Source organism: Lissotriton vulgaris, unplaced genomic scaffold, assembly GCF_964263255.1.
Source record: "Lissotriton vulgaris unplaced genomic scaffold, aLisVul1.2 SCAFFOLD_384, whole genome shotgun sequence".
NCBI lineage: Eukaryota > Metazoa > Chordata > Amphibia > Caudata > Salamandridae > Lissotriton > Lissotriton vulgaris.
In genome coordinates, this window is record NW_028255135.1 from 90,729 (window position 1) to 104,032 (window position 13,304).

Sequence of the window (13,304 nt, forward strand, 5' to 3'; positions counted from 1 at the left end):
TTTGACAATCGGATGGCATGTATACGCGCCAGTGAAGCGCATCCAGACATGCCTTCTTAGAACAATGCTGGACCCCTGAAAGTGTGCCAAGTTGCCTGCGGAGTCTTGTCATCATAAACGGTTTTGCTGCCTCCTTTTTAAGACAAATGGCACAGGTATTTGGGTACACTTAAAATCCCACAGAGTATGGAACCAGAAGGTACTAAGGCAAATGGCATTGCACGCTGGAAGAGCTAGGGTACCTAATGTGAATACATTCCTTTCTAGACATCCTCACTCTCCGTGTGGAAATGCAGAAAGGAATGGTTGTGCCATTTATTTGGCTGAAGAGACCTGAGCAACACTGCTTTCCAGGATCAAATGAAAAAATAAAAATGTTGAGTAACAGGAGACTGCCTACAGCTTTCCTTTTAGTAACTCAATTGTAAATTTGACCAGAGTTGATGAGCACATGTTCGACACTGAGAATGTAGGTAGTGAATAAAGTGAACAAAAGGCTGGCCTCAATAGACAGACAGCAGCAACGCGACAAAGCTGACCATCAGGGGTGGCACTAAAAGAATTGTAGTGACTGCAGAGCATTTACAGACTATTCCAGCCAAGATTGAAAATATCCATCATGGCTTCCTGGAAGTCCAACACTTGTTCCTAAGATGGTTCAGAAGGAAGAATAGTTACTTATGGCTTCATTTTCTGCAACACAGGGATTACATTCCAAGATCCACCTTTGGCTTGGAGACTCGTTCATCAAAGGGGAACAGCACCTGGCAAGCAAAGTCAATATGGATTTTGATTCGGACTTCTAGTGCAACTTCTAGCATGAGAACAAAATACATGTCCTCCTTTTCCCTAACATACACAGGAAGCATAAGGGTTCAATATGCAAATGTGCTTAATTCATGGTCGGACATTGCCACCATGAGCAGAGTGACAGAGTAAGTTACAGACAGTCTGCTAAAGTTAGTGCAGCAGTGTTCGAATCCTGAAGGCTTCAGAGGGGACACGGTAAGCAACATCACAAAAACTCTGAAATAATAGCAGAAAAACAACTGAAAAATCAGAGAAATATCAGCAGACTCTAGATACAAATGTCAGAACCATTAAAAAAAGGAATAGACTTTAATGGTGCATGTTCAGTACTTTAATCGACCTGCTTCGTCATATCATTTTCAAAGTATAAGTCCCCTTTTGTTGAGGAGAGTTTTTTATTTATATTTTGCTCTGCAAAAGCAACTCAGTACAAGAAAACCTGCACTCTGCTGACCTAGATGCCCATTAAATGGTTAATAAAACAAGATTTATATAAATGAACTAATAATGCATTAGGTGTAGCCTCTAAGAAGAGCTTCCGCGAGCATATAAATGTATGGTGGTGGCTTTGTTATAATATATCAAAGTAGCTGGAAAGGGATATTTCTTATCCAAAATAACATGGCAACCCTAGAATCCTTAGCTTTTAAGATTTCCGTTAATAACCAATACTCTTTTAACAGCTTACTAATCTAATTATCTACAGGCCCTAGTTGATTTTCTAAATGCAGTGAGCCAGTCCCTGGATGTTATTTCTCAGACATCTGACTTTACACTCTTGGGTGACTTTAACTTACACCTAGAGGACCCACTAGATAGGGATGCTGTACATTTCATAGATATCATGAATAGCTAAGGTCTGACACAACAGGTCACAGGTGATAATCACACCAGGACACTTGTTGGATGGAGTTTTCTCTAATAACAACCTCCTCCAGTGTCTTCCTTCTCTCCCACTGACCTGGTCTGATCACAAAGCAGTCATGTTCTCACTTCATTTTCATCAACTCTGTTCAAAGAATGTGAAGGACATGTTTCCCAAACGGTTCCGTTAATGGAACCAGATTTCAACTGAGGATCTGGAGAAATCTTTGACCCGGAATCCTTCTGAAGTCTGCAGTCATCCTAATGTTGCGGCAGCCGCATTTGAGCACTGCCTTTGTGGCTCGATTGATAATATATTACCGGAAAAGACCAGTTCCAATCAGAAATCCGAATGCTCTGAAACTTTGTTCTCAGATCACCTTACGCAGCAAAAACAAAAGTACCGCCGTCTCAAAAGGAGACAGAGTCTTCACTAAAACGCCAGTGATAAGGAAGCCTTTAAACAATCTTTGCTCTACTACAAAATATCAATTCTTAGGGAAAAAACTCACTATTATACTGCAGACATTGTAGCAGCGAAAAACTAATCTAAAGAACTTTTTGTCACAGTAAAGAAGCAAGTCAAACCCTCTGAAGTGGCAAATACAAATGTGAGTCAAGCCTTCTGTAATTCTCTGGCTACCTTCTTTCAGGACAAAGTTAAGTCAGTATACAATTTTTCTTTAGTCGCGTCTCAGAGCTTAACTGCTGCTCAAAGCAAGCTGACCGACTCTGAAGCATCTAAGGAGGTCCATCTAACTGTCATAGAAACCATCAATCCTCCTTCGACACATTACTTTCCGCCTTTGCCCTCTGACCAGGTTTCTAAATTACTCCTGTCTACTAAATCAGGCTCTCCTCTTGATCCTTGTCCACCTAAGATTTTTGTACAATGCATTCAATACCGTCAACCACAAAAAATGCTGGGATGCCTTGACGGGATAGGCATAAAAGCTCTGGACCTACTTGAGTCTTTTCTGTCAGATCGAGAACAGTACATTGCTCTCTCTGATTTCAAATCGCCCAATGTTACACTGCCTTGTGGGGTACCCAAGGGCTCGTCACTGAGCTCCACTCGTTTTAACATTTACTTTGCCCACTTTGGCAGATTCGATCCTTGGGTTTCTCAGCAATTTCTTACGACGACGATACTCAAATTATTGTATCACTGACTAATAACTCCTCTGACACAGCCTCTCAATTTCACATCTGTCTTCTTCAAGTTGGACAGTGGATGGCTGCCAAATGTCTAAAATTGCATTCTAATAAGACAGAGGGCCTGCTTTTTGGTGGTATAACCTCTTTTTGATCTCCCGCTATTTGGCCACCAGAACTGGCTTCTCTGTCTATTTCAACAAATAAACTGAAAAACTTAGGAGTCACTTTTGATTCCAAGCTTATGTTTGAAGGACATATGAAAAATGTTACCTCAGCATCCTTCTACACATAAAAAATTGCTCAGAAAAATCTTTCCGTTCATACCTGCTAATCTTCGTAAACTTGTCATCTCAGCCCTTGTCTTGTCCAGGGCCGATTACTGTAATGGTCTATTTATTAATCTAAAGACAAACTGTCCACCTAAACTTCAGATTGTACAAAATGCTGCAGGGCGTAGTTTGATGGACATTCCCAAGCATAAATCCGCTGGTGCGGCATTGAGACAATTACATTGGTTCCCAGTAAATAGATGCCCTGAGTTTAAAACACTCTGTAGAGCATTTAAAGCAGTACAAACTATAGGACCCATTTTTTAAAAACATACTTTCCAGCGATACGCTCCCACCGACAGCTACATTCTGCCCATGCTCACAATTTGGTGATCCCCAGGTTTTAAAAAACCACCTGGGGAGGCAGAAGCTTTTTGGTGGGGACTACCAGACTCTGGAACCATCTTCCTCTAGCCTTAAAAAGTGATACCCAACTGTTAGCTTTTAGGAAAGCCTTAAAAACCTGGCTGTTCAATCTTTGACCTATCAAGTCAGACTTTACGTCATAGTTGCTCGATGAACAAGCACCTAGAAACCTTCAGGTAGTTGTTTCTGCTCTATAAATTCGTTTTTAATTTCACACCTGTGAAGAAAACTCAATTACATTCTTAAATTAAGTTAACAGAACCAAACAAATTACTTCCACTTTTTTACATCATCGCAATATTCACTTTAAAATATATGTCATATCCTACAATCAAACCAAAAACGGTGTTAAATAATGCCATAAACAAAAAGTAAATTTAAAGTGAAAGGCCAAATATGCAATAAGAGAAGTATTTCGTTTAAAACCGACCCAGTACTTACTGCCAATGTTCCTTTATCTTCCACTTCACTAAGGGGACTTCATTGCTAAAAGTAAAGCAGTACAAGGTATTGAACTACTGACCCAAACACTTTTTATTCAGCAAAAGAAAGAATACAAATCAATTTGCATAATAAAATAATAGATCAAAGCTTGAAGGGCTGCTTAAGCTTTCAGGGAATTCACACTTTCGTTGTGTTTAAAAGAAACAAGCATTGGAAAAGCAATTGTTTTCGCCTTTGTGACCTACTGGCTTTGCCAATGGTTTTTAACCATTCTTCACAACACCCTTGATGCTGTCTTGTTTACTGTGATGGAGATGCAGCCTATGTAGGTCCTGGAAATCCCCTGTAATAGCCTGCAACATACTCTGAAGATCATTAACTAAAGTGTTTGGCATTTGAAACATGCCTTCTTGAAGTTGATGATGACCATGTGTTGGTATAATTCCATATACGGAGCAGGCTTTTAGACATATTGTTGCGGTCCTGAGGAATAATATTATTCTTCATAGTATTATTATTATTATTATTATTATTTGGAATCTTATATAGCGCATAGTTACCCTCGGGCATCCCAGCGCTCGTACATGACTCAGAGGCAAGCGGCTAAAAGGACACCGTTAGACAGGGAATAGGTGGGTCTTATATTACTATATTAGTATTACTTGTCATCTTCCTCCTGACATTTAACATTTAATTCAGAAGGGCTATGTGCTGCTCTGTAAGGTCCTTCATCCTCAGACTCCCCTCATCCCTTAAGTGCGTTGGTGGGAGAGGAAATACTTTACTCAGGGAGGTGTTTTTATTTATTTTATTACTATTATTTATTTTATAGAGCCCGAACCAGACCTGTGAGGGTATCAGAGCGCTTTACAGTGTTAAGGGTGGTGTACAAAGCAAGGGAAGGGAGGGATCAATTGGGTAAAATAGGGATACATAATGCAAGGAAACACGTAGTCTAAAATCCGGGCTACATGTGGGAAGGAAATTAAAGCAGGTAAATTCATTGTACAAGAAGGTACATAGTCTCAACTCTTGGGGGAATGCCCAGGAGTGCAGGAACCTGTATCGTCCGTAGAAAGATAATAATGTAACGTCTTCATTAGGTGAGGTATTTACCCATTAACCACATCCGCGCTCAGAGAATTCTATGTCAGGACCGGAGGCTTCAGATTATGCTATATCTTCCTTCGCTTTATTAACATAAAGACTCCACAGCAGCTTAGGAAAAGATATATAATAGTAACAAAAATGCTTTCAGACATAAAGCATTGACGGAACGTTCAACAAATCAAACAACAACTCCCGAGAGTCTCTTTGTATAACGACAGTCCATAGTCCTTCCACTCTGTCCATCACCGCTATAAATCCGGTCTTCTCTTCCTCTTCCTCCTCTTTCTTCGCTGCTCCCGCAGCCAGATAAGTGCTTTTCATGTTTTTTCCTTTCAATGTTTACTTGATTGTTTGGTGTGTACGATCGTTGGGGGACTCATTGCATGGTTTATTCCCTTACAGAGTCCCCGGTCGCGGGAACGCTCCGTCGTTCCTAGGCGATCTTTCTTCCCCACTTGTGTGCGGTGCGTAAGTAGGCCGCCAGGGGGCGCCCTGACGTCTCCCCGACCCTCCGACGCGCCTCCGCAGTTGCAGGGGCCGCGCCGTGGAGTCTGCTTGCGCAGGAGCCAGCCCTCGCGTACCCCTCTGACACCTGGTGCTCCGGGTCTGTACATCCCTACTCCTGACGCCCCGTTGGGGTCTGTATTGCGGCCCCGACCGCGTAAAACACCTCCGGGTGAACTTTGTGCACCTTTTGATACGAAGTGTGGCTTAGCGCGCTTGAGGGGTGCGGAGACCCAGTCCCGGCGAGGAGGGTCGGCGCGCTGGGGGATTGGTGCAGCCCACCTGCCAGTCCAGTTGGCCCCAAAAAGTGATCGCAGCCAGTTGGCCTGCCCATATCCGAGATTTATCTCGACTGCCGCCCTACAGGGTGCCCCGGATTTATCCCTGTGCTTCGGGATGGAAGGGGAGTACGAGGAGGAACCCTACCCCTATCTGCAGGACGACGAATTTTACCAGGCGGTGGACAATTCCATTTACCGCTGCGTGACGGAGGTGGTAGGCCCTATGGAGGACCGCCTCTCCGCCCGCATCGTGGAAGAGTGCGCGAAGCTGGCATCGGCGCACGTGCCTCCGAGCCCCGATCTCCCGGGGACGTCCGGCGGGTTGCCACCCGCCCGAAGAGGCCTTGTAAGGAAGGGCCGTCATCGGAGGCCCAAGGAGTGGACAGGGGCGCGTTTGAGCGCCTTCGGGACGCCTTTCTGGCAAAAGCAACAGCGGTGCCCCCTACCCCCTTGGTGGATCCTGGGGCCTCGGGAGACGTGTCGACGGCCCCCGCTTCCCCTGTGTACGACTCTCTAGACACCGACGACGACGGGGAGTCGACCCGATCTTGGCTTCCGGCGTCCTCTGCCAAGGAGATGCCAAAGGATGAGTCGGGCATGCTGGATCCGGACGAGATCGTCCACCCCCGCTCCGCGGCTTGGACGCCGGGAGAGACGGTGGCTAGGTTTGTGGCGGGCAGGCTGCGCAAACCCCTGGAGAAGGAGGCGCGGGGTTGCCTGCGTGGGGAGTGCCCTAGGCCAACCCTGGACGGCAAGGTGGCCATGACGCCGGAATTGGATGCCAAGATGGCCACCTTCCTGGCAAAGTTTATGAAGGATCCCAGGAAAGGCATCGATCGGTCCTGGCGGGCCTGCCAGGATAAACTGCTGGATGCGGTTGGGCCTGCCACGAAGATCCTCGATATGGCAGAGGAGGCGAAGGTGAATGGCACCGTCATTTCCCCTGAGGTGCTTTCGAATTGGGCCCAGAGGGTGAAAGTGTTCTTGGGCAACGCCAACTGCGCACTTTCTACGGAGAGGCGGCGCTCGCTCCTGATCAAATTGGACCCGAAGTTGGGAGACCTGGCCTCGTCGGAGGCGGGTGCGGTGCCCCAGGGAGGCCTTTTTGGCGAACCCTTCATCAGGGAGCTGGGCAAGTTCGTGAACACATTCACGTCGCTGGATAAGGCCCAATCCAGCATGAAACGGGTGTTACACCAGCGTTTCTCCGGAGGGGCCGGTCGCGGTAGGGGCCGCGCGATCGGCCGTGGCCAGCAGACCACCAATAAGGGACAAGGCTCCGGAAGAGGACAATACCAGACCTCTGCCAACTATAACAACTTCTACCCCACCAGAGGGCAGCGCTTCGGCGGCAGAGGGTTCAGGAAGAACTCCGGACAAGGAAATGCCCCCGGTAAGTGTACTTTGTTTGGATCAAGTTCCAATTGGGGGGAGGCTGGCAACCTTTTACGAGGAGTGGGAATCGCTCACTGCCGACGCTTGGGTCTTGCAAACGGTACGTGGGTTCCACATAGAATTCTACGACCAGCCCACGCAAGCGGTGCCCCCGCGCCCAATGGTTTTTTCAGAGTCCGACGCGCGGTTGATAGACGGGGAGGTCTCGGACTTGCTCCGCAAAGGGGCCATCCGCCTATCAACGCGCCACCCGCACGGGTTCCTCAGCAACGTCTTCTTGGTGGACAAGACCGATGGGGGCAAGAGACCTGTGATCAATCTCAAGGAATTCAATGGGTGGTTGGTCTACCGACATTTCAAGATGGAGGGTATACACCTCCTTCGAGACGTACTTCTCCCTCGGGACTGGATGGTGAGACTGGATCTCAAGGATGCCTATTTAGTCGTCCCCATCCATCCCCCGCATCGTCGTTTTCTTCAGTTTCTATGGAACGGCAGGGTGTTCGAGTTCACCGCGCTGCCGTTCGGTCTATCATCGGCCCCCTGGTGCTTCACGAAAGTTCTCCATCCGGTAGTGGAGTTCCTCAGAAGTCAGGGGGTCCGTATGTTGGTGTACTTAGACGACATCATCCTCATGGGGCAGTGCCCGGAGGTGTTGGCGGGCCAGCTTCGGCAGGCCGTGAACCTTCTCCAGCGGCTGGGGTTCGTGATCAACGGCTCCAAGTCGGTGTTGGTTCCTACTCAGAAGATCACCTTTTTGGGTTTCGTGGTGGACTCGGTGCAGGCGGTCTTGAGCCTGCCGGGTCGGAAAGTCCCGAAAATTCGACACCTGCTTCGGCAGACGATCGCAAAAGATCGCACTTCCTTGCGCCATATCGCCAAGGTGGTAGGACTCCTGTCGTCCTCCATCCAAGCGATTTTCCCAGGCCCCCTGCATTACAGGGCGCTCCAGCGTCTGAAGGCGCAGCATTTGTGTCGTGGGATGAGTTACGATCAGTGGGTTCCCCTCACGGACGAAGTGAAGGAGGAAATGTCTTGGTGGCTGTCTCACATGGAGGCATGGAATGGTCGGGCGATCTTCGGTTCGGCCCCGGACCTGGTCATAGAGTCCGACGCCAGCAGGTCGGGCTGGGGCGCCCGGTGCGGGGATTTTTCCACCGGCGGCGCCTGGTCTTCAGAAGAACAACGGTTGCATATCAATTGTTTGGAGCTCCTGGCGGGCTCCTTCGCAGTCCGTTGTTGGACCAAGGATTCGGTCAAGGCCTGTGTCCTTTTACGGATGGACAACATTTCGGCGGTTCGCTATGTGAACCATCTAGGGGGTCCTCGTTCCCGCGCTTTAGCGGACTTGGCGAAGGACTTCTGGGACTATTGCCTGTCACGTCACATTGCGGTGACAGCGGAATATCTACCGGGTCAGTCCAACCAAGTAGCAGATTGGCACTCCCGGCACCTCAGGGACGCCAGCCAGTGGAAGCTGGATCCGGAGGTCTTCCGGTGGGTCCAAACTCTCTGGGGTCCTTTTTCAGTGGACCTGTTTGCGTCCCGTCTCGACCACCAGCTGCCGCGTTTTTTCAGCTGGAGGCCGGACCCTCTGGCGGAGGCCACGGACGCCTTTCTGCAGGATTGGAGTCGGGAACGGCCGTTTGCGTTTCCCCCGTTCTCCATGATAATGCGAGCGGCGGCCCAAATACGCCACCAGGGAGCGGAGTTGGTGTTGGTTACACCGCTCTGGAGGTCTCAAGTGTGGTTTCCGGTTCTTCTGGAACTTTCTTGGGATTTTCCAATCCTACTCCCCCTGTTTCCTCTGCTCCTGACAAATCCGGATCGGGAACCGCATCCTCTCATCACGCAGAGCTCTCTCCGCCTCGTGGCATGGAGGCTCTCAGGAGACGCTGGTCGCTCCCAGGCCTTTCGGGGTTTGCTGAGCACTTGCTCTCCAAAGCATGGGCCGATAGTACGACGAAGCGCTACAGATCCGCTGGGCTTAAGTGGATGCGTTGGTGTCTTCGAAGGGATTTGGATCCCTTGGTCGCAGGCCTCGTTCCCGTGCTGAATTTCCTAGCTCACTTAGCCGATAAAGGCTTGGCCTATAGGACGATCAATGCTATTCGATCGGCGATTTCGGCAGGCCACGATAACATCGATGGCCACCCGGTAGGGGAACATCCTTTTGTTTGTCGGCTTCTGCAGGCTATTCGCCTCGCGTTGCCTCCTGAGCCCAGGTACTCCGTCCTTTGGGACGTCAATTTGGTTCTGAACTTGTTCTTGTCCTGGCCGGCCAACTCTTATCTGTCTCTTAAGGAGCTGTCGGCGAAGTTGGCCATGTTGTTATGTTTGGTTTCTTGCAGACGCGTCTCTGATGTGCGCGCGCTGGATGTCTCTGCACGCATTTTTTCCCCGGATGGGGTTACTTTTACCGTGGGCCGACGCACTAAGACGTCGTCGCGATCCATTTCCTATCCAGCTTTTCTTGACACTCCTAGGTTGTGTGTTGTGCAATGCCTCAAAGCATATGAGGATCTGACCTTGGAGTTGCGCCCGCCGGGCGAGCGTCAGTTGCTGATTGCCCTGCGAAAGCCACACAAAGCTGTCTCCTCTCCCACTATTGCTCGGTGGGTGCGGTGGGTCATGCAGGAAGCGGGCATCAATACTTCTCTCTTTGGAGCACACTCCGCCAGGGGGGCCATGGCCTCTAAGGCATTCTCAGTGGGTGCTCGCTTGGAGGACCTAATGCGAGCGGCGGATTGGTCCTCGGATTCCACCTTTAAGAGGTTTTATTTTAAGCCGGTGGTGGATTTGGCCCAGTTGGTGGTAAGTAAGCTTTGAACTAGCATAATCTGAAGCCTCCAGTCCTGACATAGAATCGAAATTTGCCTAGCTTACGTAACGGTAAGTTTCAATTCTATTAAGGACACGGAGGCGAGGATTATCCCACCCAGGCTACAGTGGTGTCTCTACCCACCCGTATGGCAGTAAGTAAAGCGTTTTCCTTTACATTGTCGGTACTGTACTAGTCATCGAATGCTCCTCGCCTTATTGTTGCATTCCTGGGCCACCTCGCTGATGCTGTTCCTTTTTCGACAGGCAACGAGGGTGCTAAGCAGGATCAATGAGGTTCAGGCGTGATCTGCGCGAAGAAAGAGGAGGAAGAGGAAGAGAAGACCGAATTAATAGCGGTGATGGACAGAGTGGAAGGACTATGGACTGTCGTTATACAAAGAGACTCTCGGGAGTTGTTGTTTGATTTGTTGAACGTTCCGTCAATGCTTTATGTCTGAAAGCATTTTTGTTACTATTATATATCTTTTCCTAAGCTGCTGTGGAGTCTTTATGTTAATAAAGCGAAGGAAGATATAGCATAATCCTCGCCTCCGTGTCCTTAATAGAATTGAAACTTACCGTTACGTAAGCTAGGCAAATTTCGATTCTCCTCCTGTGCTCAGATTTTCAAAATCCCATTATTCATGACGAGCTGGGCTCGTCATCAGTGTGCGAGGAGGCTACACCATGACGAGCCCAGCTCGTCATGAGCCTGGAAGGGGTTAAGAAGGTTTTGGTCTCAAGGACGGAAGTCTTCTGATGGCGGGTGGGAGAGAGTTCCAAATCCTTGGCGCAGCCCCAGTGAAGGCCCGACTGTAGTTCTTTTTTTCCGGAAACGTGCAGGTAGCAGCAGTAGGTCTTTGGCAGAGCGGGAGTTCCTGGGACCTCCTGATATCACAAGTTTTTGTGCCAGGAATGTAAGGGAGTTGTGAGTAATGCAGGCCAGTTTAAATTGGATTCTGGCCTCTAGGGGAAGCCAGTTCAACGCTTTGAGGTGGGGAGAGATGTGTTCAAATTTCTTTGAGCCGGTTAGTAGTCTGGCGGCGGTGTTGAGGTGGGCTTTCAATGGGGCCAGAGATTTCTTGGGTAGCCCTGCAAGAGTAGAGCATCCATATTCTAATCTGGAAATGACAAGTACCTGCACTGCCGTTTTAAGGTCAGACACATCGAGGAAGGGTTTTAGGTTTCTTAGGTAACTCAGGTGGAATCTAGCCGTTTTGGCCATCGAGTTTATATGGCCACGCATGTTCAGGCTGCCGTCCAGGGGTATTCCAAGGGATTTCGCTCAGTCAACAATGGTAGGAGGGCAGTTTAGTGCTGAGATGTTCTTGATCCATCCTTGGATGTTTGGATTGGGTTTGGGTGGAGAGATCAGAAAGAATTCAGTTTTATTTGCGTTGAGTTTAAGCTGGTTGGCAGTGAGCCAGTGGACTGTCCGCTTCAAGGCCTCATTCAGGGAGAAAATGTCCTCAGGGAAAGACATTTTTATGCAGATTTGTGTATCGTCGGCATACATATGGTAGAAGATATTGGCGGCACGTAGAACCTCAGTGAGGGGTTCAAGGTAAAAGTTGAAGAGGGTAGGGGAGAGGGTTGATCCTTGGAGAACTCCAACCGTAACCGGAGAGGGGGCGGATAGATTACCGTTGATGAGGACTCTCTGTGAGCGGTTTCGGAGGAAGCGGTTTTGAAGGAACCATTCAAGGACGGTGCCCTCCAACCACATCCTGAGTTTGAGGCGTTCAAGGAGAAATTGATGATTAACTGTGTTGAAGGCAGAGGAAAGGTCTAGGAGGATTAGGAGACAGGTTTTGCTTTGGTCGTGGGCTCGGAGAGCGTCATCTACAATGTGGAGGAGTATGGTTTCCGTGCTGTGTCCCGATCTGAACCCAGATTGGAAGTATGTATGTATGCATGTATTTAACACTTGTAGAGCGCACGAATACCCTTGGGTGTCCTGGCGCTAAGCATTGGCCTCCTGAAATTAGCTGAGATATCATTGGGAGAAAAGCCACGTCTTCAGACTCTTCCGAAAACATAAGGAGATTGGGGGCATTTTTGAGAGCCAACTGAATCTTGTTCCAGGCTCTTGATGCACAGTGGAAAAAACTCCTACCACCCCAGTTAACTTTTTTTTATCCTGGGAGTCTGTGTTAATTTGGCACTGGTAGATCTCAGTGTCCTCCTGGGCACATACCATTGAAACTTATGCCTGAGGAATTCCGGGCCAATACCTTTGATAGCCTTAAAGACTATACAAAGCGCTTTAAAGCAAGATCTCTGTTTTATAGGCAGCCAGTGTAACTTCCTAACTCGCATCTGATAGGGGCATACTTGGGAACGCCAGACAGCAGCCTGGCTGCTGCATTCTGGACTAACTGAAGTCTATGTTATAAGAGCCATGACCACTGTCTTCAAACTGTTCTCCGTCAGAAATAACTTTATTTTCCTAATGATTCTAAGAATCATAAAGCAAGCTGAGGTCACCTGGCTAATCTGGTCCCCCATAACAAGCCTATCATCCACCATTACCCACAAATTTTTGGCCTTCTTAGTTGGTATGGGGAAAGGTCCTAGTTCTTCTGGCCACCATTCTGGTGTCCACACCAAGGGATTGTTCCCAAATTTTAACACCTCAGTTTTATTGGAGTTAAGTTTCAAACAGTTGGAGGACATCCAACGGGATATGGCACTCATACACTCATGAAAGTGCTTCCCAGTCTCTTTCTCACCTCCCTTGCTTATAGCCAACACAATTTGAGTGTCGTCAGCATAGGAGGTGAGCTGGAAGCCAAAGGACCTGATAACTCCGGCTAGAGGAGCCACATATATATTAAAAAGCGTGGGGCTCAATGAAGAGCCCTGTGGTACCCCACACAGGAGTATGAAGGGCTTGGATAAATTCCCATCCAGATCCACTGTTTGAGACCTGTCGGCTAAAAAGGACTGTATGAGTTTCCAAGCAAGTCCTGCCACACCAATCCCAGACAGCCGGTCCATCAAAATTTTAAGATGGACCGTGTCAAAGGCCACCGACAAGTCTAACAAAATCAAAACGGCACTTCCTCCTCCATCTACGGCTTCTCTAATTTCCTCCGTAGATTTCAACAGAGCCAGCTCCGTGCTGTGATCAGCCCTGAACCCATATTGCGAAGGGTCCAGAGAGTTGTTAGAGTGAAGAAAAGCACTGAGCTGGGTGTTCATCACCTTTTCCACGATT

The 13,304-nt window shown here is 48.4% G+C and overlaps 1 protein-coding gene across 1 annotated transcript in view; it reads right to left on the minus strand.

Annotated features, from left to right (window-relative positions):
- Positions 1–13,304, minus strand: part of LOC147659219 (uncharacterized) — a 231,440-nt gene that overhangs the window by 79,041 nt on the left and 139,095 nt on the right. Inside the window, exon 8 of the mRNA XM_086951880.1 lies at positions 3,969–4,013. Coding sequence (XP_086808006.1) covers positions 3,969–4,013 — 45 coding nt within the window. The remainder of the gene's footprint in view (positions 1–3,968; positions 4,014–13,304) is intronic.